Genomic DNA, 20,101 nt, shown 5'->3' with positions numbered 1-20,101 from the left:
GGCAGAAAAAAAAGAAAAAAGAACAAAACCAAGTATTGCACAAGTATTACACAGAATTCAATTATAAAACAAAACCAAGAAAAGACATAATTGAACACACTAACATTCATATCCATAAACATTTTCATGTCAGTTTCTGTTTACCTTGTTCTTTAATTATTTTATTTATGAAAATAATTTATTACTATTTTTTATTATACTGTTTGTTTACAATTGAACAGATACTTGCCTTAATGTGTGAAAACTATTTTTTAACTGCATTTCTGTATTTTATATTTAAGTATTTTCAATGTATTTGATACGTCTCAGGGGTTGAGTACATCAGCAGGCAGCTAGTGTGGGTTATCATGAGATTGCCAAACAGTGTTATTGGACCATTAAGTATTTTTAGATAATACAATTATTATACTTGAATGTATATGGCTCTGTTTGAAGGGTAAGTGTTTAACAAACAGCAAATAATTTGTTTTATACTGGACAATTTAACTGAAACAAAAAAAGGTTGGTCAGTCATTCTGGTAGACCAAAATTCCCCAAACACCCCACTTCCCTCCTCCACTAATATTCAGCAAATCAGAGGTCAGAATGAGATCAATTTTACATCCCCTTTTCGTTGTCATTCCCCTGTACTTTCCACCTTGTGTTATTTATTAAATTATTTATTTTATTTATGTGCCTAATATTTTTCATACAATATTTATTGTTCATAAATAAGTGCAAAAGTGAAATATATGTTTGTTTTGTACAAGTGTGTGTGCTGAATAAAATGACTAAGAAGCACTTCTAGTGCATGTGTATTTGTGTGACAAAGTTTTTTTGTTTTTTTTTTACATACAACAGACAGTAAGTGAAGTCATACTGAACACTTGAAATGTTGTGACTGATCTGTTTCAAAACACTGCCAGAAGGAGCCGTTTTTGGCATCAGTTTTTTTGGCAAGTTTTAGAGATTTAATAAAGCAAACCAAAAATAATGCATTTAATCTTTTTTTTTTTACTTTTTTTTTTATTATTATTTAGTAATTTTTATTCAGTTATAAAACATTGCGCTGACAAAGAGTAGTGGTGTTATTTGGAAAGTACTATGCTTTTGTATTTAAATTTAAAAAGATTATGTAGTTAATAAGAATTCTCAAAAATACTCATAGTATATCTGCATAGTAAAGCTTGAATTATTATTAACAACTGAAAAACAAAGATTCATTTAATTGGTCAGATGAGAGAAAATATAAAATAATAAGAATTCTCAAAAATACTCATAGTATATCTGCATAGTAAAGCTTGAATTATTAACAACTGAAAAACAAAGATTCATTTAATTGGTCAGATGAGAGAAAATATAAAATAAAACTCATCAAAGCATAAGCAAAATTTAGTTTAAAAAAGAAAAGATTACAAATGTCCTTTAATATACACTTGCTAACATACTAAAATGTGCTTTTGGAGTAAGACTGAAATGAATCATAAAAGTGTAGTCTGGCTCTGTGTAGTGATTGGCTAAAGCACTCCTGTGAAATGATCTGGTGAGCTGTCATTGGCTGTTCATGAGATTCATGGGGTGGTCTGGAAAAGAGGGACCAGAGTAATCAGTTTACTTGCAAACAACATTTGCTAAATAATCCATCTTATTATTATATTTTATTACTTTTTTATCCTGAAATCCCAGTACCAACCATTTTTTCTACCGTTGTTGTCTCTCTTTCCTTCTAACCAAAACCATAGCATTTTTCAGCCTTGTATTTCTTAATCAGTAAATGTGTGAGCCTCACCACAGACAGGTGTCCATTCTTGGTCTTGACCACTCGCAGGTCTGAACCACTGGAAAAATCTATCACTCCCTCCTTTCCCCTCGCTACGGCAAACTTGATACTGGAGAGTATAGCATAACCAGATTGAAAGCTGTAAACATGCATACATATACGTGCTGTAAACTAAAGTTCTCATGCCTTTTTAGAGAACATCGCCAGCACTCCCGAACACAGTTTGTCTATTAAGGGATTTACCATTCTGCACGCACACATACACACACACCTGTCCTGGCTGATGTTGACATTGTGTATCTTGTCTGCCATGATGGCCAGCTTGGTGACAGCCTCAATCACATGATCGCATTGCAGCACCAGGTCACCCTAAAGGTCAGAAGGTCAAAGTGAATCAACAGATGTCCAACTGCACAACCAAGACAATCACAAAGCATAACAGGGCTTCTCTCACCTTCTGCTTACTGTCAGTGGTGGGAATATGCAAAACAAAGAATCCATCACTGAGGGAACTAACAGAGATACCTACAAAAAGAAACAAACCGAGATTGTATGGTATTGTGAAGTGTTACCCAGTAAGAGGTTAATGGCACACTAATTGTTTGTCACTGATGAGAATTTATGGTTTGAGTACTAGGGAAGAGTATGATTACCCAAGAATTAGATACGGTGAAAAACAGGAGTATGAAACTTTAATAAGCTTGGATGTCATACAGTATTGTTAGGCAACAAAGGAGAGAGCTGTATTACAGTAACATTACCCAGCAATGTGCCGTAGTCGATACGTTGTTTGATTTTTGCTTCCTGGACCAGCACAGCAGATGAAGTGGTCAACAGCAGCTGACGCATACGTGCGCGGAAACCGTGCCGATCGTACTTAGTGACCGCTACACCATACTGAAAAAGAAAAGAATATACAAATAGATTCTCAACCCCTCTAATATTAACCTTAAAAATCTCTATTAAGATAAGTATTAGATCAGATTGATTTTGTTTTTTATTGTTAACTTAATACTGGTTCACTGGCTCCTTTTGATAAATACTTGCCATTGTTTTGTGGTAAGGTGATTCTGTAGGAGCCATTTATACTTTTTTTTTTTTTTGGGTCCATATTGTCTAATGTTTTTTTTTTTCTGGAGGCTGAGTGCGCCCTCTACAGGAGAAACAGGATGAAGCCTCAGGTGTTGAGATGGCACCTGAGTGTTCTGCTGGGAGCACATAGTCTTTAGACCTTTTTTAAGTTGTGCTTTTTCATTTACAGTTCAAAATGTGTTTGCAGTTTATATTGTAGTTTATTTCAAATAATGTAACATTCAAAATTAATAAACAAACAACTTAACCTTATTCATTGTGGACTTTAATGAATACTACATGGAACCATGTGACCAAACAAAAAATCTAAAAGCATCTAGTACATTTATATGGAATACACACAAACATTAAGCTATAATTTTACACAAAGCATAAAAACACATTTACCTTCACCTTGTTGTCAGTCCCAAGAGTTTGCAGCACTTTGAGATTGATCTCTTCAGTCTCTGTGGTAATAAAAATGTGTCAGTGAGTTTCTATGTTTGTTTGTCTATGTATTTGTGTTTTTCAGCATAGATATTTCTTCATGTGTTTGTGAATATTACCTAGTCTGGTGGCTACGAAGAGTTTGGGAACACTTCTAGGGTAGCAGTCCTTCTGACCACTAAAGATCGCACTGGCTACAACCTTCTGTTCCAACTGCAGACAGCGTGAAATCAGTTATGGTTGTCCATGTATGTGTGTATTTGCTCTTGTATGAATGCAGTACCTGCTTCTTCCACTCTGGCTGGATTCTCCTGCAGTAGTCATTGACCAGGTTGCGAATGCACATTCTGTGAAGGTGCTCAGATGCCTGTGGGGAAAAACAAAGTTGTACATACACAACCATTCAAAAGTTTGGGGTCTTTTTGGGGACAGTTTTTGAAAGAAGTCTTTAATACTCAGCAAGGCTGCATTTATTTGATCAAAGATGCAGTAAAAAAGAAAGGAAAGGACGTGACATGGCCAAGTATGGTGTCCCACACTTGGAATTTGTGCTCTGCATTTCACCCATCCAAGTGCACACACACAGCACTGAGTAGTGAACAAACAAAACAATTATGCTGCACGGGGAGCAGTTGGGGGTTCGGTGCCTTGCTCAAGGGTCTCACCCCAGTCATGGTATTACCTACTATTCCTGCCAGTACTGAGACTCGAACCTGCGACCTTTGGGTTACGAGTCTGACTCTCTAACCATTAGGCCACTTTTTATGCCTTTTATTTAGATAGGACAGTAGAGAGATGACAGGAAAGTACTGGGAGTAGAGAGGGGAGCGGGAGCGGTAAAGGACCTCGAGACGGGAATCAAACTTGGGTCGCCGTGAACGCAGTTGCGCTATATGTCGATGCACTAACCACTAAATAACGCACTAACCACTATACTAACCGATATATTTTAAAATATAATTTATTCCTGTGATGGCAAAGTTTAATTTTCAGCAGCTAGCCATTACTCCAGTCTTCAGTGTCACATGATCCTTCAAAAATCATTCTAATATTCTGATTTGGTACTCAAGAAACATTTTGTATTATTATTAATGTGGAAAAAAAGATATGGGTTTTTTTATGTGTTTAGTTCAAATACATATATATAATGCATCCTTGCTGAATAGTAAAAGTATTTATTTAGAACATTAGTGTAATCACATCTACTTCCTCAAAACACAGATTTGTTAAGTCTTCACTTGGTCTGACCAAACAGAGCTCAGTGGTTCAATTTAGTATCATAACTTATCATACCTTTATCATACATTATTATCATACCTCAGTGAGTGAGGGTGGTGGTCTTGGCCAGCTCTGGTCAAGAACACTTTTTGGCAGATTTCGTTTCACTTCCATCAAGAAAGAGAATCGCACATGATCCAGAAAGTACTCATTGTCAGGGCAACGAGGCTCATTGCGCAGGATGAAGCCTTTGATGAACCTGTGTAATTAAGGAAGGATGAAATCAAGGATTAAGAAAGGACGGAATCAATGACACAATCAATGTTACTCATTCACCTACATAATAAAAAACTCCCATACTTGCGTATAGTGTCAGCTGCTTGTCTACGATGCTTGGCTTTCCTTCGGCCTTTGACTCCTCTCCACCATGACTGGATAACAATTACTGCAAGATGAAAGAGACAAACAGATTGGCTGTTGCCTTCCTTTGCTATGTCTGTCTGACTGCGTTTAGTCTATTTGTCAAGGTTACCTGCGTGTCGGATCCGGTGGTACTTGGCTCGCTCCCTGTAGCCCCGCCAAGATGTCTGCAGAGTGACAGCTTAAAAACAATCCGATACTGTAAGTTTATTCATTATATCATAATAAAAACTAAGCAAAAGAGATGTTCAAAAAACAAGTGCTTGCAGTGAAAGAACATACCGATGGTTTGTTTCTTGGCCTCAAGTGCATCCTCAGTCACAAACAGAGTCCTTGGGAAGTGGATAAAGATTTTGGACCTAAACAGAAAGCAAACTAAGATCAACTTCACCTCAGCTCCTCCACTGCTGCCTCAGAGCCAGAAAAGGAGGACCTCATTTTCACTATTTTCAGGGTTTCTGTTTTTTTGTCTATTAAAAAAAAACTTTTAAATGGTAGTGTGTATATCTGTTCGTCTCACCCCTTACCTGCCCAGTTTGTATTCTTCAGGTTTGTAGTTGAGGTGTTTGACCAGAGTGGCGACCCCCTCTGGGAGTTTCCCACGCCAGTTTGGCCAGGTGTCCGGACACAGAGACTTATACCTGTGCAAGAAACAAAACACAAAACAAGGTAAAGAAACATGGCCATCTGTTAACAGAAAGGCTGGTTGCACAAGACTGACCTCTCTAAGAATGCCTCATAGTTTCGTCTGTATGCAAATCCAGCTCTCCTTACTCTCAGATTCTCCATCAAACCCAAATACTTCACCTGATGCCTGACCAAAACCTCATCAAATCTGCCTGAAGCAGCAGAGGAAGAGGAAGGAGGGAGAACAGCACGCACAATGTCAGTAACATCAAAACAGGGAAATACAAGCATTATGTGTGTACAATTTATTGGTCTATCAATACAAAACATATGCTTTTACCTGGCTGCTTAGCGTCATTGGGTTTTATGCAGCGTACATACGACGGTTCCTTAGACATCAGAATCTCCATCAGTTTAGCCAAACTGAGCTTGAACTGTGTGGCAGCCTGAGCAGAGAAAACAAGACTTAATTTTTTTGTAAGTTTATGTACAGTATGTGTCTGTATGTGATAGTGTGTATGTGGGTTCATCTAACCGTCTCTGGCCTTCTCTGGTCCATCAACTCATCTGCATGGAAGCACTGATTGACAATGTGATTCCCCGACTGACACAGCACCTGCAATGAGATACAGTGGGTTTAGAAACACATACTGTTCAGCCATAACATCATGTTCACACTGTAAACACACTGTACCTCCTTCAGGTGTCTGTATAGCAGGTCATTATTTTTGTCCAGAAACCCTGAAAATGGAGGGACAAAAACTACAATCATAGCACCAAACAAAATTAACTATGGGCGGACAGATGGATGAATGGCTGTTCTCTCCTCACCGTTGACGTTGTAGTTGACCTCTCCAGCATAATGAACCAGTCTAAATTCCTCTCGCCCAATAGCCTTGCGGATCTTCCCGTTGGCCATTTTATGACTGAAACATGAAATGGACTAATCAGATAGCAGATCCCAGTAATACCTTAAACATCAGGCACGCTGCTTAAACAATGGATACACAGAGTATGCTAGTGGTCCTACGTGACAAAATGGGCATGGCCACCCAGTGTGTCCTCCAACTTCTCCAGAAAGGTGATGTCACTGGCATCTCCTGGTCTTAAGCACTCCTCATCCTGATTACAAAAGATTAGATTAGTTCATTTCAATTCAATTTGGATGAACCAAAAAACCTCATATTTAGAAGGAAAACACACAGACAGACCAGAATGGCTATGATGCCTTTATGTTTCTCCTCCACCAGGTCACAAATGATTTTGTTGTTGAAATATTCCACTCTCTCCCACTGGCCAAAACACAAGGAATGTCATTTTTACACAAATATAACAAAAGTGAAAAAAAGAAATGCAGTCTGTATGCATACCAAGGCTGTGTTTAGTAATATTACGAAATATCGGTTTTCTATTTCAATATATATTACCATGTAATTTATTAATGTGATGGCAAAGCTGAATTTTCCAGTTTTCAGTGTCACATAATCCTTAAGAAATAATTCTGATATGCTGATTTGGTGCTCAGGAAATATTTCTTAATATTATCAATGTTGAAAACATCTGTGCTGCTTAATATTTTTGTGGAAATTGTGATAAATTTTTTCTGGATTCTTCTATGAATAGAAAGTTCAAAAGAACAGCATGTATTTGAAATAGACGTGGTTTGTAATGTTTTAAATGTCTTTACTGTCACTTTTGATCAGATTAATGTGTCTTTACACATTAATAATAGTAATAATAATTCCTCTTATTATTTTCATATTTAAATAAATAGGACATAAGTCTAAACAGAGGGGTTTGCTGTGCATAATAGAGGGTTTATTTAAAGTGATAGTTCACCCAATGATGACAGAATTAAATTTTTTGGGTGAACTATCCCTTTAAATAGTAAAAGTTAGTTATTAATGGGAATGTCTTTAGAAATGTACTAATGGAAATATTTTCAACATAGGTGAACTTAGATATAACAGTTTCTCACATTTATACACTGACTTTTGTAAAAAAAAAATTCTCCCATAGACTCACCACGATCCCCTCCGCCTCGTACTCCTCCTGTTCACTTTTCAGTGTGAGCTCAATAAACAGCTGCTGCAGTTTTTCATTGCAGTAATTAATGCAAAACTGCTCAAAACTACAGCCAGAAAAAAGAAAGACATGAATGTACTTATTAATTCTTCCTTACTTCCATTCTGATATCTGAATGTTTTTTTTTTTTTTTTTTTTTATATAATGTGATGTTTTAATAGTGCAAATTATCTGTTTCTATTTGACTATTTCTTCAGTAAAAAAAACAAGTCAAACAGACCTGTTGTGTTGAAAGACCTCAAATCCATATATGTCCAGCAAACCAATAATAGAAGAACATTTACTGGAGTAGTAGACTTCATCCTGTAAAAACACAAAAATGTAATAATCTTTATAATCACTCCACTAGAGGGCACATCAAAACCTAAAAAGCACACTAAGCTCCAGTTCATACATGCTAGATGACATTCTGACAAAAAGGCCCACTTAAGCAAAAGAAAGGGCACGGTCCTCATCGACAGAAAAAAGAAACACACCTTAAAGGCCAATGATTGGTTTAACTTCTGGACAAGCCAGGTAAAGGCACGACCATATATGGCTTTGGCCAAAGAGTCCCGAGCAGACAGAGCCTGTTCTAAACTCAAGGGACTGATCATCTGAAATCAAACACACAAACAACTGTTTGTTCCCACCTGTGCTAATAGACAGAATGCATGAGAATATTAGCAAAGATCAAGCATGTTGAAATCTGAAAGTGAGAAGGAACAGACAGAGAGATTTTGTGATATTACCTCCTCCCCTTTGGCAACAATTTTCTTGTGAGTAAGAGCTTCTTTCAGGACTGACCCGTCCACACCCAGCAGCTGTTGACAAAAAAAAAAAAACACATTCTCTGCAACAATGTATGTGTGCAGGACATCAAGGAGCCAGTTGTAACACTAAATAACAGTGTGATCATTTCAACTTTTGCAAACAAATAAAATATTTGCAACTAAAATATTTTGGGATATTTTTTTATTTATTTGTAATATTGCCTTTGAATTCAAACTAATATCTATTTAATGGTATTCAGACAGGTTTCTGACAGATGCTGTCACTCTAGCATCTAGCACCCTATTGTCAAAATAGCACACAACAAACCTGAGACAAGTGACTCTAATGAGACGGGTATCTAATTCCCCAGAAACAGGTATAAAGTTCAGACACATACTGAGTTATCACTTGAGATGGGACATTAACTCACCTGGGACAGATATTGCAGTTGAGGTTCAGTGGTGACGTGTGTCTCTCCCTCCTCATCTTCACCGAACTGTATGTTACCCAGATGCAAAACACTGGCCACAATCTCCATCAGCTCCTAAAGAGGAGAGGAACTTTGTAAGTGTGTTTCCTGACTATGACAGAAGGTCTTCTGTCCAGTGGATCTGGATGTCCAGTGGGTTTGTGTGTGGTGTACCTGTATCTCCTCCTCATTAAAGCCAATGATGGTGAGAGCATTTCTCACAACTTTCCAACCGTTCTTATCACTGATAGAGCTCACCCGTGGACAGTTACCCTGACAGAGAGAGAGTGTCTGTTACAAACAAACACACCACAAACATGCCAACAATGCCCATGGCCAGATAATATTAAGACAAATCTGCTCTCTCTCATGGACACATATAGACACCATTAACATAAACACCTTAACCAGGTAATGATAATGTTGTGGGTTGGTTTTCTCCAAACCAAGTGTCTTCAAAAGAGGCTCTTCTCCACCCTCCAGCAGCTGATAGAAGATGTGGAAGTTTCTCTCACCATGGTTCTGATGGGCCACACGGGATTTCTCTAACAGGTAGTTTAGGATGTGACCTCCAATTGGAGCGCCCTAAACAAGACATAAATAGAAAGAACTGTTTTTAATGGTGCATAAAAGGTTATGTTTTGTGTATAAGCTCAAATATTGCCCAAAATAACCAAATATTTGCTAAAATATTCTAATACATATTAGTCTTTTGCTAATGTGAACAGCTGAAATGTAGACCAGTAAATATGGGCTGGATATAACCCTTTAAGCCCTGAGGGCATTTTTGCCTCACTGAAGTTGATGTTTTTTCTGAGTGACATACACAAACATAATGACTCATAACTCCAAGACCGTAGCAAGGAGAGTCAAAAGGTAGGTATCATTTGATAGAAATCTTTCTATATTTTTAGGGGGAAAAATCTTTGCATTTGAATATTCTCATGTTGAGAAATAGGTATTAAATTGTAAGAAAAATTAGTGTGGTCAAGGGAAATTTTTCATATTATTCTTATTTGACATTCAATATCTCATGAAAAAAATAAGGTAGGTAAAGAATTCTTTTTGGTGATGTTCCCCAACATGTGTGCTGTTTGTGAATTAAATTTTGTGGTGATATCGTGAAGTAATCAAAAGTTACAGTATTTGGAACCAAGGTAGCCTTTCTCTTATCCCTTTACATTTTGAAATTGTTGTTTTGAATTTGAAATAATGCCACACTCAAGTTTTGTCAAAACCTCAAACAATTATACTTTTTTTATTCTACTCGATGAGACCTTTCAAATGACATATGACACATGACTATCTGAGTTGTAGGATGTTTCTGACATAGAGTACATGGCACAAAAAACATTTTTCATAAATTATGAAAAAAAAAATTCTATTTATCCGCAAATAACTCAGCACTACTTAGGAGTTAATCAAAGTGGCTACATGCATTGAAAAGGACAGACTCCAAGCTTTCTACCGCCTGCGGTAGATTCCGGTTTAGAGGGACTGCTCAGCGCTCGTTTATTAACATTCATTAAAAAGCTGAGATACCAAGCTTTAAAATGATACCTATTTTGTGTTATTCCATTCAGGGGTTGCTTAGTAATTTGATTATGAATTTTTTTCTTGTGGGAGAAAAAAGGGTTAAGCAAAGGGTTCTGTTATTAAACTAAGAAGTGCATTTCATTTACCTTGTAGTCAAACTGAATGTCCATGTATTTCCCAAAACGACTCGAATTGTCATTCCGGAGAGTTTTAGCATTCCCAAAAGCCTGTTGTGACAGAGTGAGAGTGACATTAGGAAGCTGTGCACAGAGGACCCTTGCAGTGTTTGTGTGTACTTACCTCCAATACTGGGTTGGACTGCAACAGTTTCTCTCTGATAGTATGTGTGTTGTTGCGGGTGGGACAGATGTGTGTGTAGTACTGAAGGATTTTTTTGGAGGCCTCAGTCTTTCCAGCGCCACTTTCACCCGAAATCAGAATACACTGATCTCGTCTCTCAGTCCGCAGTGCACGATATGAATTATCGGCCAGGGCAAAACTAAAGTCACACAAACAGATACAGAATCACTCACAGATAATACAACCAATTACAGTTATGGGTTTCAAAACTATAAACTTTTCTTCATGTGTGCAAACACAATGTGTAAAATTTTAAAAATCCAATAAAATAATTTTACAAGTACAATTTTCTTTCCTGCATTTACATATTTTCTTCCCATTTCTATGGGAAGGATTTTACATCTTCTTTAAATGAGTATGTGGGTGTGGGTGTGTGTGTGGGTGCGTGTGAGTGTGAATGTGTGTGTAAGTGGAAAGTTGTATGCATGGTCCAATCTCCGGAATCTCCAGGAAAGTGAGTCATACTAAGAAAATTGGCGGAATGTTCTCAGGGATTTTCACGGCCATAACACAAACACACACACACTTACATGTGAGGGGAGATCTCATAGAAATTGACTCCTCTGTGGCGCTCCATGTTCTGTTTGGAATAAATCTCCAACTCTCTGTAAGGATTCACTGACACCAGCACTGAGCCAATATATGTCTTATAAAGACAGACAGATAAAGAGGCAGAAAGAGAGAAAGAAAGCAGAAAATCACATGTAAACTATAATTTAAAAGTTTGGATTGATAAGATTTCTAAATCTTTTTGTTTGTTTTGCTCACCAAGGCTGCACTTATTTGATCAAAAATACAGTAATATTGTGAAATATTACAATTTAAAATACATTTTGATCAATTCAATGCAATTTAAACCCGTAAGACCTTCGTTCATCTTCGGAACACAAATTAAGATTTTTTCTTTAAAAAAAAATCGTCCCAGTACTTTAGTACTGTACATTTAGTTCTGGAACTAAAGCGGTGCGAAAGGCCCTATCGACAGCAACGCAACTGAAATGTTCCCAGGTCCAGAAACGTAGCAAGGACACCAGTAAAACATTCCATGTGACATCAGTGATTCAATCGCAATTTCACAAAGCTACGAGAATACTTTTTGTGCGCAAAAAACTAAAATAATGACTTTATTCAACAATTCTTCCCCTCCTCATTCCGTCTGCCGCGGCGTCCCGCCATTGTGGAGAGTATCATGACGCCTGCTGAATAAAGTCATTATTTTAGTTTTTTGTGCACAAAAAGTATTCCTGTAGCTTCGTGAAATTATGGTTGAACCACTGATGTCACATGGACTATTTCACCGATGTCCTTGCTAAGTTTCTGGACCTGGGAACATTTCAGTTGCTTTACTATCTATGCAGGGTCAGAGAGCTCTCGGATTTCATCAAAAATATCTTAATTTGTGTTCTGAAAATGAACAAAGGTCTTATGGGTTTGGAACGACATGAGGGTGATTAATTAATGACAGAATTTTCATTTTTGGGTGAACTATCCCTTTAATAAGTTTTTTAAAAAATGACTGACTGCAAACTTTTAAACAGCATTGTATATTTTATCCTATAGTATGTACATGCCATGGTCATAAGTTGCATATTCTATGTGAATGTAATTAAAAGTATTTTATTGTATTATATAGTAAGATGGTGTTTGTGAATGTCTTACATAAATAAGGCCCTCTCTGTACCGCCGGCGCAGGTTTTCAATGAAAGCAGCTTCACTGTTGTAGTTCTCCAAGAGCAGGAAGTCTTGGACGCCGACCCGATCTCTTGCTGAGAGAGCGCTCTCCATCACTAACCTTACACCCCCCTCTACACCAACCTCCTACAGAGAGAAACAAAGGTAGAAACTGAAAAAAACACAAAGGGAACACTGATGCAAACACTTACACACAGCAGAGCCACAATACAGGAACTGAGAGTGTGTATGTACACTTACAACCAGGCCCACATGGAATCTGCGACCTCAGAAATTCTTAAGAAAGTTCCACCGATTTACACAGAATTGGAACGCCCGTCATTCACAAAGTTCTACATGTCCCCGCCCCTTGTGTGGTTGTTTATTAAATGCTTTGGGTAATTTGTTAACACTTACAGAATTTTGCAGATTGCAAAAATGCAAACATAAAAGTCTGGAGATTGCCTTTTTATAAGGAAATAACACAAATATACACAGCAAATACCAGAAAAAGTACAAATCACTAAAAGACAAACAACACACATTCGTCCGAGTACAAATTCACTAAGGAAGGGCGCCATGGAAATATTTGGCAACGGTTCCTGACACACAGTTGTCTGTTTTTCAGAGTTAGTGCTGGTACCTCCGCATATAAATCCAGTGGAAAATCTGACAAGACTTTAAGTGTTTGAGGAAGTGTGTCTTTGGAGTGGGTTCAGAAAGAGAGCGAGTTTGTGTGTGTGTTTTTGCGAGAGAGACAGGAAGGTCACCTGTGGAAGCTCATGCTAAAACAATAATCTGCTGGGAGCAATACAGTGTGTGAGTGAATGTTCACTTTCCTTGGCTCAGCTCCACTGTTGTTCCACAAATTATTTTCCAATGAATTAGTGATAAGGGTCCCCTAAAATGCCTAACAAGATTTTAACGACTCACCAGATACGCCCCTCCCCAGACACCTGCACTTTTAAATCTTTCCTTTAGCCATTCTTAATCCATTGTTCTCCTCGTCTTGTGCGTGATTATGCTTTAATGTACGCTTACACAGTAGGATGCAGATGTACGCACATGAAAACAAGCTCCAGCAGATAATGATATCTGTCTCTAAAATGAACTCTTTCCTCATTGTGCCCCTCATGTTTTCTGTGTTCCATTAGGGGTGTTTAAATTGGCCACGCTTTGTTAAATCAAACAAGTTTAAAACCCCTTCCAATTAAAAAACAACCCCTCAACAACACATTCTGCTGTGTTTATTTTTTTTATGTAATGGACATGGAAGTGTAATCAATTTTTTTTTATCATGATTTGTTTTTTATAGTTAATGATTTTGGCAAGTTTCATCAGTTTCTAATCTTGAGTGTTGTTAACAAAACTGTTTTGAGCCAATATGACAGACTGAAGATTCATTTGCTCAGCTGAAGCCAAGTTTGGAATGGTTTTGACTTTAAAGCTTGTTTAGGAACTATGTGCACAGATTTTTTATTTAAAGGTGCAGGATGTAATAATGACAGCTAGTGGTTGAAATGGTTACTGAAATATTGTTTCTTCCGCCACCTCTTCCTCAGACTCAACGCTCATGTGGGTTGTCAGACTGAGGACATGCAACATGATTGAGCGCAACTGACAATCGAAGGCAACGAACCTTGCACTGTAAACTGATGACTTGATTTATTCATGTTTTAATATGCCTGTGGTCATAGAGCTTTTTAGATGGATACAGGGGTTTTGTAGGTGAGGTGGAATCAGCGATCTCTGATCCAATTGGTTTGCTGGCTTACATGGCTGCAGACTGCAGTATGCTGTGTTTTTTGCAAACTAACAACCCAGGCTGCTAAAATGTTACTGGGCAAACTGTAAGTGGGCGGAATCACACAGACCAAAACAAAAACAGACATTCCGACATGGAACTGGCTGTAGCATTGTTTTTTGGAGAAACAAGTAGCATGTTTTCTGAATATCTGCAAATGTATTATTGTGGTTTTTATGCTTTAGTACAGTGAAAATTACATACAGCACCTTTAAAGATGAAGTGTGTTATTTTGTGTGCAACAAATGAAATTGCAAAAATAAAGACTGATTTCAAATAGATTTCCCAAAATGTCTATGTTTGTTCCCAACTGCAACTATAAAAGCCAGTTCAAAGTTTAAACTGTAGTAGTCATTTTAATTATTCAGTCACATGACCAAATTTGGTTACATTAATATGCACTCTCAATGACCAAGCAATTAATGACCTAGTAATCTTTTGACTATCAGCATAAAATCTGGTCCAGATTAGAGCTTGTTCTGTCAAAAAACTGCCAATGAGACTGGTAACTGATATAAACTAAATAACCAGTTTCTTTTTTAATACATGATGTTAAAGGCTTACTCCACCCCAAAATGAAAATTTTGTCATTAATTACTCACCCTCATGTCGTTCCAAACCCGTAAGACCTCCATTCAACTTCGGAACACAAATTAAGATATTTTTGATGCATTCTGAGAGCTCTCTGACCCTCCCAAAGATAGCAATGTAAGTAACACGATCAACGTCCAGAAACGTAGCAAGGAGATCGGTGAAATAATCCATATGACATCAGGGGTTCAACCATAATTTTACGAAGCTACGAGAATACTTTTTGTATGCAAAGAAAACAAAACTAATTTTGAACTAATCATCTCCTCCACATTAATACCAGCTTCAGCACACACAGATTTAGACAGATTTGTGAACAATATTTGAGAAAAATAGGCCTTTTGTGTACATAGAAAAAGTCTTAGATCTTTGAGTTCAGCTCATGAAAAATGGGGGCAAAAACAAAAGTGTTGCGTTTATAATTTTGTTCAGTGTATTTTACAGCATTAGTTGAGAGATTTTTTTTTACTTGAGAAAATTTGGCATGTACTGTACCTGATATATATTCAAAATAATCGATATTGAATCGGATCGAATCGGTAATCGAATCGAATCGCAAGCTTGTGAATCGAATCGTGAAATTTATGTCAAAACCCAGCCCTATTGCTTATTCCGACTCATTTTGCGAGCACAGGTCACATATTTGATGAAAGTACAGACCAACTTTAATTGTTAAGTTTATGCAACATTTTTTTTCCCCATAAGGTGACTATTAGTGGTCGACTGATATGGGTTTTTTGACAGCCGATGCCGATATCTTGGAAAGCAGGGTGGCTGATGGCCGATATAAAGCCGATATAATTTTATTTATTTTAATTAATATTTAAGAAATTTGAAATTATTTGAAAATGGATTTAAAATAACTGTGTAAAATAAACATACTTTTTTTCATTTTTCACAAATAAATATTTAATAAAAATCTAATTGAAAAGGAAGTAAACACTGTAACCAACAGGGCACTCAGTATTCTGGGAAGTTTGTGTGCATTGGGAATCTTATTTTTATTTTTATTTTTTTCAAATAAAGCCATGGTAACACTCATTTTACATACAGCACACAATGAAAATGACATAAATATATGACAGTGGGCAAATGCATAAAGTGTAGCATAATTTGAAATCACAAGTTTAAAGTTTGTCGATCTCGCGTCTCCAGTGAAGCTGAACTCTCCTCCTATATATATAAAAACAGGGGTGCACATAAAGTGGTCCACCGGTTCGCATGCACCACCAAAATAAAAAATGCGCTGTATAATTAAGTTCTGACAGCGCATTTGCGTACCGACATGGTTGACAGCTGTATCGGCCGATGCCGATATTTGAAAAATGCCAAATATCAGCCATGGCGATATATCGGTCGACCACTAGTGACTATACTCCAGGGGTGGCGAACGTCGGTCCTGGAGAGCTGCAGCCCTGCAGAGTTTTGCTTCAACCCTAATCAAACACACCTGAACAAGCTAATCAAGGTCTGAACAGTTACTAGGAAGCTACAGGCAGGTGAGTTTTTATTAGGGTTGGAGCTGAACTCTGCAGGGCTGCGGCTCTCCAGGACCGGAGTTCGCCACCCCTGCTATAGCTATAGATCGACAAACTGTACTGTATAACATTTCTATTCAAAAGCATAAATCTAGGCTACCCGCTGCCATTTTCAAAGCACAATGGCTAAAATGGCTAATGGCTAAACCCAGAAGCGCATATACTTACTTGTCGGCAACCCGCCAAAATAAAAGCCTGCTGATTTAAGATTAAAAATGATGAAAATTGATATGAACGAAAAGTAGTAGTAGTAAATATTTGCATTTTATTTTCTAGTGGGTGTGTCAGATATAGGGAGACATACAAAATGTGCAGTGCTGGGGGTACTTCATGGAGAGGATTAAGGACCACTGCTCTAAGGTGACCAGACATGCCACTTCCCGGGGACACGTTCTGCACAGGATCTCCAAATTGCCTAAAAGTGGCACGTCTGGTCATCTTAGTATACTCAAAGTCCTAAAGCTGGTGGCCTCAAGTATAAAAGTATAATAGCCAGAGATATGGTCAAAAACATCAATTATTCGGCGTCAGATGCCAAAAGCTCCATCATTACGTTTTCACTTTCACTTTCTGCGATATAAATATTAGCATTTTAATTTTAAGTTTACTATAAAATAATTGTATTTATATTTAATACTCCCTTTTTATTTTAAAATATAATAGTATTATCACACTTTATTATTTTGTTTATTATCTAATTTAAAAAAACTAACGAAATAAAGTGCAAAAATATTATCACTATTTTTAATTTATTTTTTATAGTTATATTTAATGGGTCACACTATGTGCAGTGTGAGGACCAAACCAAATCTCCAGGTTCTCTTATGAGAACCAGGCTGAAAAACTTATGTGCACCCCTGTATATAAACACTGTATATATACATACTGTATCACACATAGTCACACATAACACATAACAACTGTTTTAATCCAAAGGTGGATTGATTTTAGTAGTCGGTTCTTTGCTGCTGCCATGATGCACCAGGACAGATTACACTACAAATATGTGGTCACATGCATTTCACCACATATTTCACTGACTGGATCACAAATGTTTTAGACCCCTTTTACTTCTGCAACTAAAAATACCAGGTGTAAATCAGCTCTCAAGCCATTTGAGCTGCTTGTGTGACTCAAATAATAAGTTACAGTATGAGGATGTATCTAACAGAGATTTCTATGTGATATTTCAAAAGCAGTAGCCTGTGGACACCATTTCTTTCTTTTTCAACTTCAGAATGTGGGTACTGTACTCCCTGAGGGAGGTGTAATACAACTTTGCTGTATAATCTGGCACTGAGCTGTTTTGAGTTTATAAGTCTCCAGCTCTTCCATATAAGGGCTGTTCTTTGCTGTGCAGCCCATATGAGTGATCTCTATCTGGGACACTGACTGGCCTCGTAGGAAAGAGATCTTGTGCAGTGTGTCGCTATAGCTATGCATGGCATGCTATGCATAAAGGAGTGGCAAATCAACAACAAAGCCTCTGTGCTCGCTCAAACAATAAAAAAAACATGTCTGCAACCCACCATGCACATACATACACTGAAAACACTAAATGGGGCATTGATTTTCACTGTAAAATACAGGCATACACGACACACCCACATCGATGTAACTAAAACAAGAAGTCTTACCCTGCGGCGGTACTTCATCCTTCTCCCTCTCTCTCTCTCTCCCCCTCTCTCTTTCTCTTTAAGGGAATCCCTCGTGCACGGTTTTCTTCACTAACAATCTTCAAGGTGTGTCTGACAAGTCTGTGTGAGCATTTTATCGCATGCAGGTAGTTCCTCTCGTTCCGGCTTGTAACATACCCCAAAATCTACGAAAGTACACGCACATCCATATTCACACATGCTGACGGTCCATCCTCTACACTTACACACTAATACAGCTTTCCTCTCTCTCTCCCCCTCTCTCACTCTCTAACTAAAACAAATGTATTCGTTCTCTTCTTCTCTGTTGCTCTAGAAGTCCATGAAGGGAAAACATTGATGACAGTCTCCCACACCCAAAGCCCCACCCACAGATGATTAGTCAAAAGACCACTTTAAAAACTTCACAAACAAAACACTTCTCTCTCTTTCCTGTTATCAAACTTTCTTGCTTTACTTTGTAAGTCAATCTCTGTCAGACTCTCCCTCCTTTTCCCTATCTTCAATAGATCTCTTTCTTCAACAGTTTCTATTTCCATGCACCATCTGCTATCCTTCTCTTTCCCTTTGCACACAGAAAAAAAGCAGGGCTGAGTCATCCCTTTACAAAGGAAGGAAAGAGAAAAAGGATTGCAGGTTTAGCTTTTGCAGAATCTAACTTGTGTGAGTATGAGGCAAATAAACAATGAGAGAGTTAGGAAAAATAGTCTAACATCATCTGATCGCTGACAATACATGCAAACATGACTACAGACTATTAAAACAGCCAAACAAACGTCACATGATTCATCCTCAGAACATTTCTTCTCTTCCCCCCTTTCCCTCTCTCCCTCTTCAGTCCATCCCTCTTTTTCCTCACATGCTCAGGAACATTTGTAACAAATGATCACCGAATGATGCATAAATGTCATTTGTCAGCAAAAGCCTACCTATGTCGTCTCTCTTTTTTTGCCTGTTTTCGCTTTCTGTGTTGAAATTACAAACAGATGAAGCACAGAAACATTGCAAACACACCTAAGCCTTTTAAAAGCTCATTTTTACTAGTTAGACTAGACAAGCAGTGCTTCAATATTACAACAGCACTGGTGCCCTTTATGAAACTATCTTACTGGACTCTATGCGCACCTACTGCCTACATATTTCCACTAAAAACTCTTTCTGTCATATTTCTATTAATACCTGTTACGTGATACCTGTTACGTGACGTGACATGTGGCCAAGTATGGTGACCCGTACTTGGAATTAGTGCTCTGCATTTAACCCATCCAAAGTGCACACACACAGCAGTGAACACACACCCGGAGCAGTGGGCAGCCATTTTTGCTGCGGCGCCCGGGGAGCAGTTGGGGGTTCGGTGCCTTGCTCAAGGGAACCTCAGTCGTGGTATTGAAGGTGGGAGAGAGCGCTGTACATTCACTCCCCCCACCTACAATCCCTGCCGGTACGAGACTCGAACACGCAACCTTGGGTTACGAGTCCGACTCTCTAACCATTAGGCCACAACTTCCCGACTTATTAACTGTCAATCACAACTAAATACATTATAATACAGTATAGTATATATTATAAACTATAGTAAATGTAACCGTATATATATATATATATATATATGTTTCTTCCACAAAATTTAATTTTATGCTCAATTTCCATACATCATGCTGCATTTCGGAAGTGATCATGCATAGAAATCACTGGTGAGGAAAAAATTAGCTAACTGGCCAAATTCTGTCTGAAATACACAATATTAACTTTTTTGTGTATTGAACTGTTGTATTTAAGATTTAATCAATATCACACTCCTACTGTTGTACTGTATATACTGTACTGTAGTAAAAGCACAATTGTGATGATTACCAGTGGCCAAATTAAAACCATGCTGAAATTAAAGGTGCAGTAGGAGATCTCGGAAAATGCTAACTTTAGCCTGATAGCACTGAAAGCGAAAGTCCCATCCTCCCTGCAATCTCCGGTCAAAGCCACGCCCCCTGAACGCATATACACTCACAGACCAGAATACCAGAGACAACATTACTACAATACATCATGTGTCATTCATCGGTGAGAAAACTTTATAGTACAGTTAGTAAAAGTACTACA

General features: G+C 37.7%; 1 protein-coding gene across 3 annotated transcripts in view; it reads right to left on the bottom strand.

Moving 5' to 3' along the window:
- Positions 1 to 1,264: 1,264 nt before the first annotated feature.
- Positions 1,265 to 20,101, bottom strand: part of myo1ca (myosin Ic, paralog a) — a 25,916-nt gene continuing 7,079 nt past the window's right edge. The window contains exons 1-32 of one of the 3 annotated variants that reach the window (XM_016560585.1): positions 17,987 to 18,368; positions 12,405 to 12,563; positions 11,276 to 11,391; positions 10,686 to 10,884; positions 10,532 to 10,612; positions 9,252 to 9,434; positions 9,024 to 9,122; positions 8,811 to 8,924; positions 8,359 to 8,430; positions 8,104 to 8,223; positions 7,848 to 7,930; positions 7,568 to 7,673; positions 6,754 to 6,834; positions 6,573 to 6,664; positions 6,374 to 6,468; positions 6,237 to 6,283; positions 6,078 to 6,158; positions 5,883 to 5,988; positions 5,637 to 5,754; positions 5,443 to 5,556; positions 5,198 to 5,274; positions 5,028 to 5,096; positions 4,856 to 4,940; positions 4,595 to 4,754; positions 3,561 to 3,644; positions 3,397 to 3,490; positions 3,245 to 3,297; positions 2,521 to 2,656; positions 2,214 to 2,284; positions 2,031 to 2,128; positions 1,769 to 1,868; positions 1,265 to 1,562 (exon numbers count right to left, since the gene is read on the bottom strand). In XM_016560585.1, the coding sequence (XP_016416071.1) occupies positions 1,551 to 1,562; positions 1,769 to 1,868; positions 2,031 to 2,128; positions 2,214 to 2,284; positions 2,521 to 2,656; positions 3,245 to 3,297; positions 3,397 to 3,490; positions 3,561 to 3,644; positions 4,595 to 4,754; positions 4,856 to 4,940; positions 5,028 to 5,096; positions 5,198 to 5,274; positions 5,443 to 5,556; positions 5,637 to 5,754; positions 5,883 to 5,988; positions 6,078 to 6,158; positions 6,237 to 6,283; positions 6,374 to 6,468; positions 6,573 to 6,664; positions 6,754 to 6,834; positions 7,568 to 7,673; positions 7,848 to 7,930; positions 8,104 to 8,223; positions 8,359 to 8,430; positions 8,811 to 8,924; positions 9,024 to 9,122; positions 9,252 to 9,434; positions 10,532 to 10,612; positions 10,686 to 10,884; positions 11,276 to 11,391; positions 12,405 to 12,563; positions 17,987 to 18,004 (3,123 nt within the window). In that variant the 5' untranslated portion in view covers positions 18,005 to 18,368 and the 3' untranslated portion in view covers positions 1,265 to 1,550. Of the gene's footprint in view, positions 1,563 to 1,768; positions 1,869 to 2,030; positions 2,129 to 2,213; positions 2,285 to 2,520; positions 2,657 to 3,238; positions 3,298 to 3,396; positions 3,491 to 3,560; positions 3,645 to 4,594; positions 4,755 to 4,855; positions 4,941 to 5,027; positions 5,097 to 5,197; positions 5,275 to 5,442; positions 5,557 to 5,636; positions 5,755 to 5,882; positions 5,989 to 6,077; positions 6,159 to 6,236; positions 6,284 to 6,373; positions 6,469 to 6,572; positions 6,665 to 6,753; positions 6,835 to 7,567; positions 7,674 to 7,847; positions 7,931 to 8,103; positions 8,224 to 8,358; positions 8,431 to 8,810; positions 8,925 to 9,023; positions 9,123 to 9,251; positions 9,435 to 10,531; positions 10,613 to 10,685; positions 10,885 to 11,275; positions 11,392 to 12,404; positions 12,564 to 17,986; positions 18,369 to 20,101 lie in introns of those variants that run through there. The other 2 variants (XM_016560584.1, XM_016560586.1) reach the window with 2 other exon arrangements.

Source organism: Sinocyclocheilus rhinocerous, unplaced genomic scaffold (assembly GCF_001515625.1).
Source record: "Sinocyclocheilus rhinocerous isolate Xijiao unplaced genomic scaffold, SAMN03320098_v1.1 scaffold77, whole genome shotgun sequence".
Taxonomy (NCBI): domain Eukaryota; kingdom Metazoa; phylum Chordata; class Actinopteri; order Cypriniformes; family Cyprinidae; genus Sinocyclocheilus; species Sinocyclocheilus rhinocerous.
The sequence above is the reverse complement of the archived record's forward strand: the minus strand, read 5'-3'. Positions and strand labels throughout refer to the sequence as shown.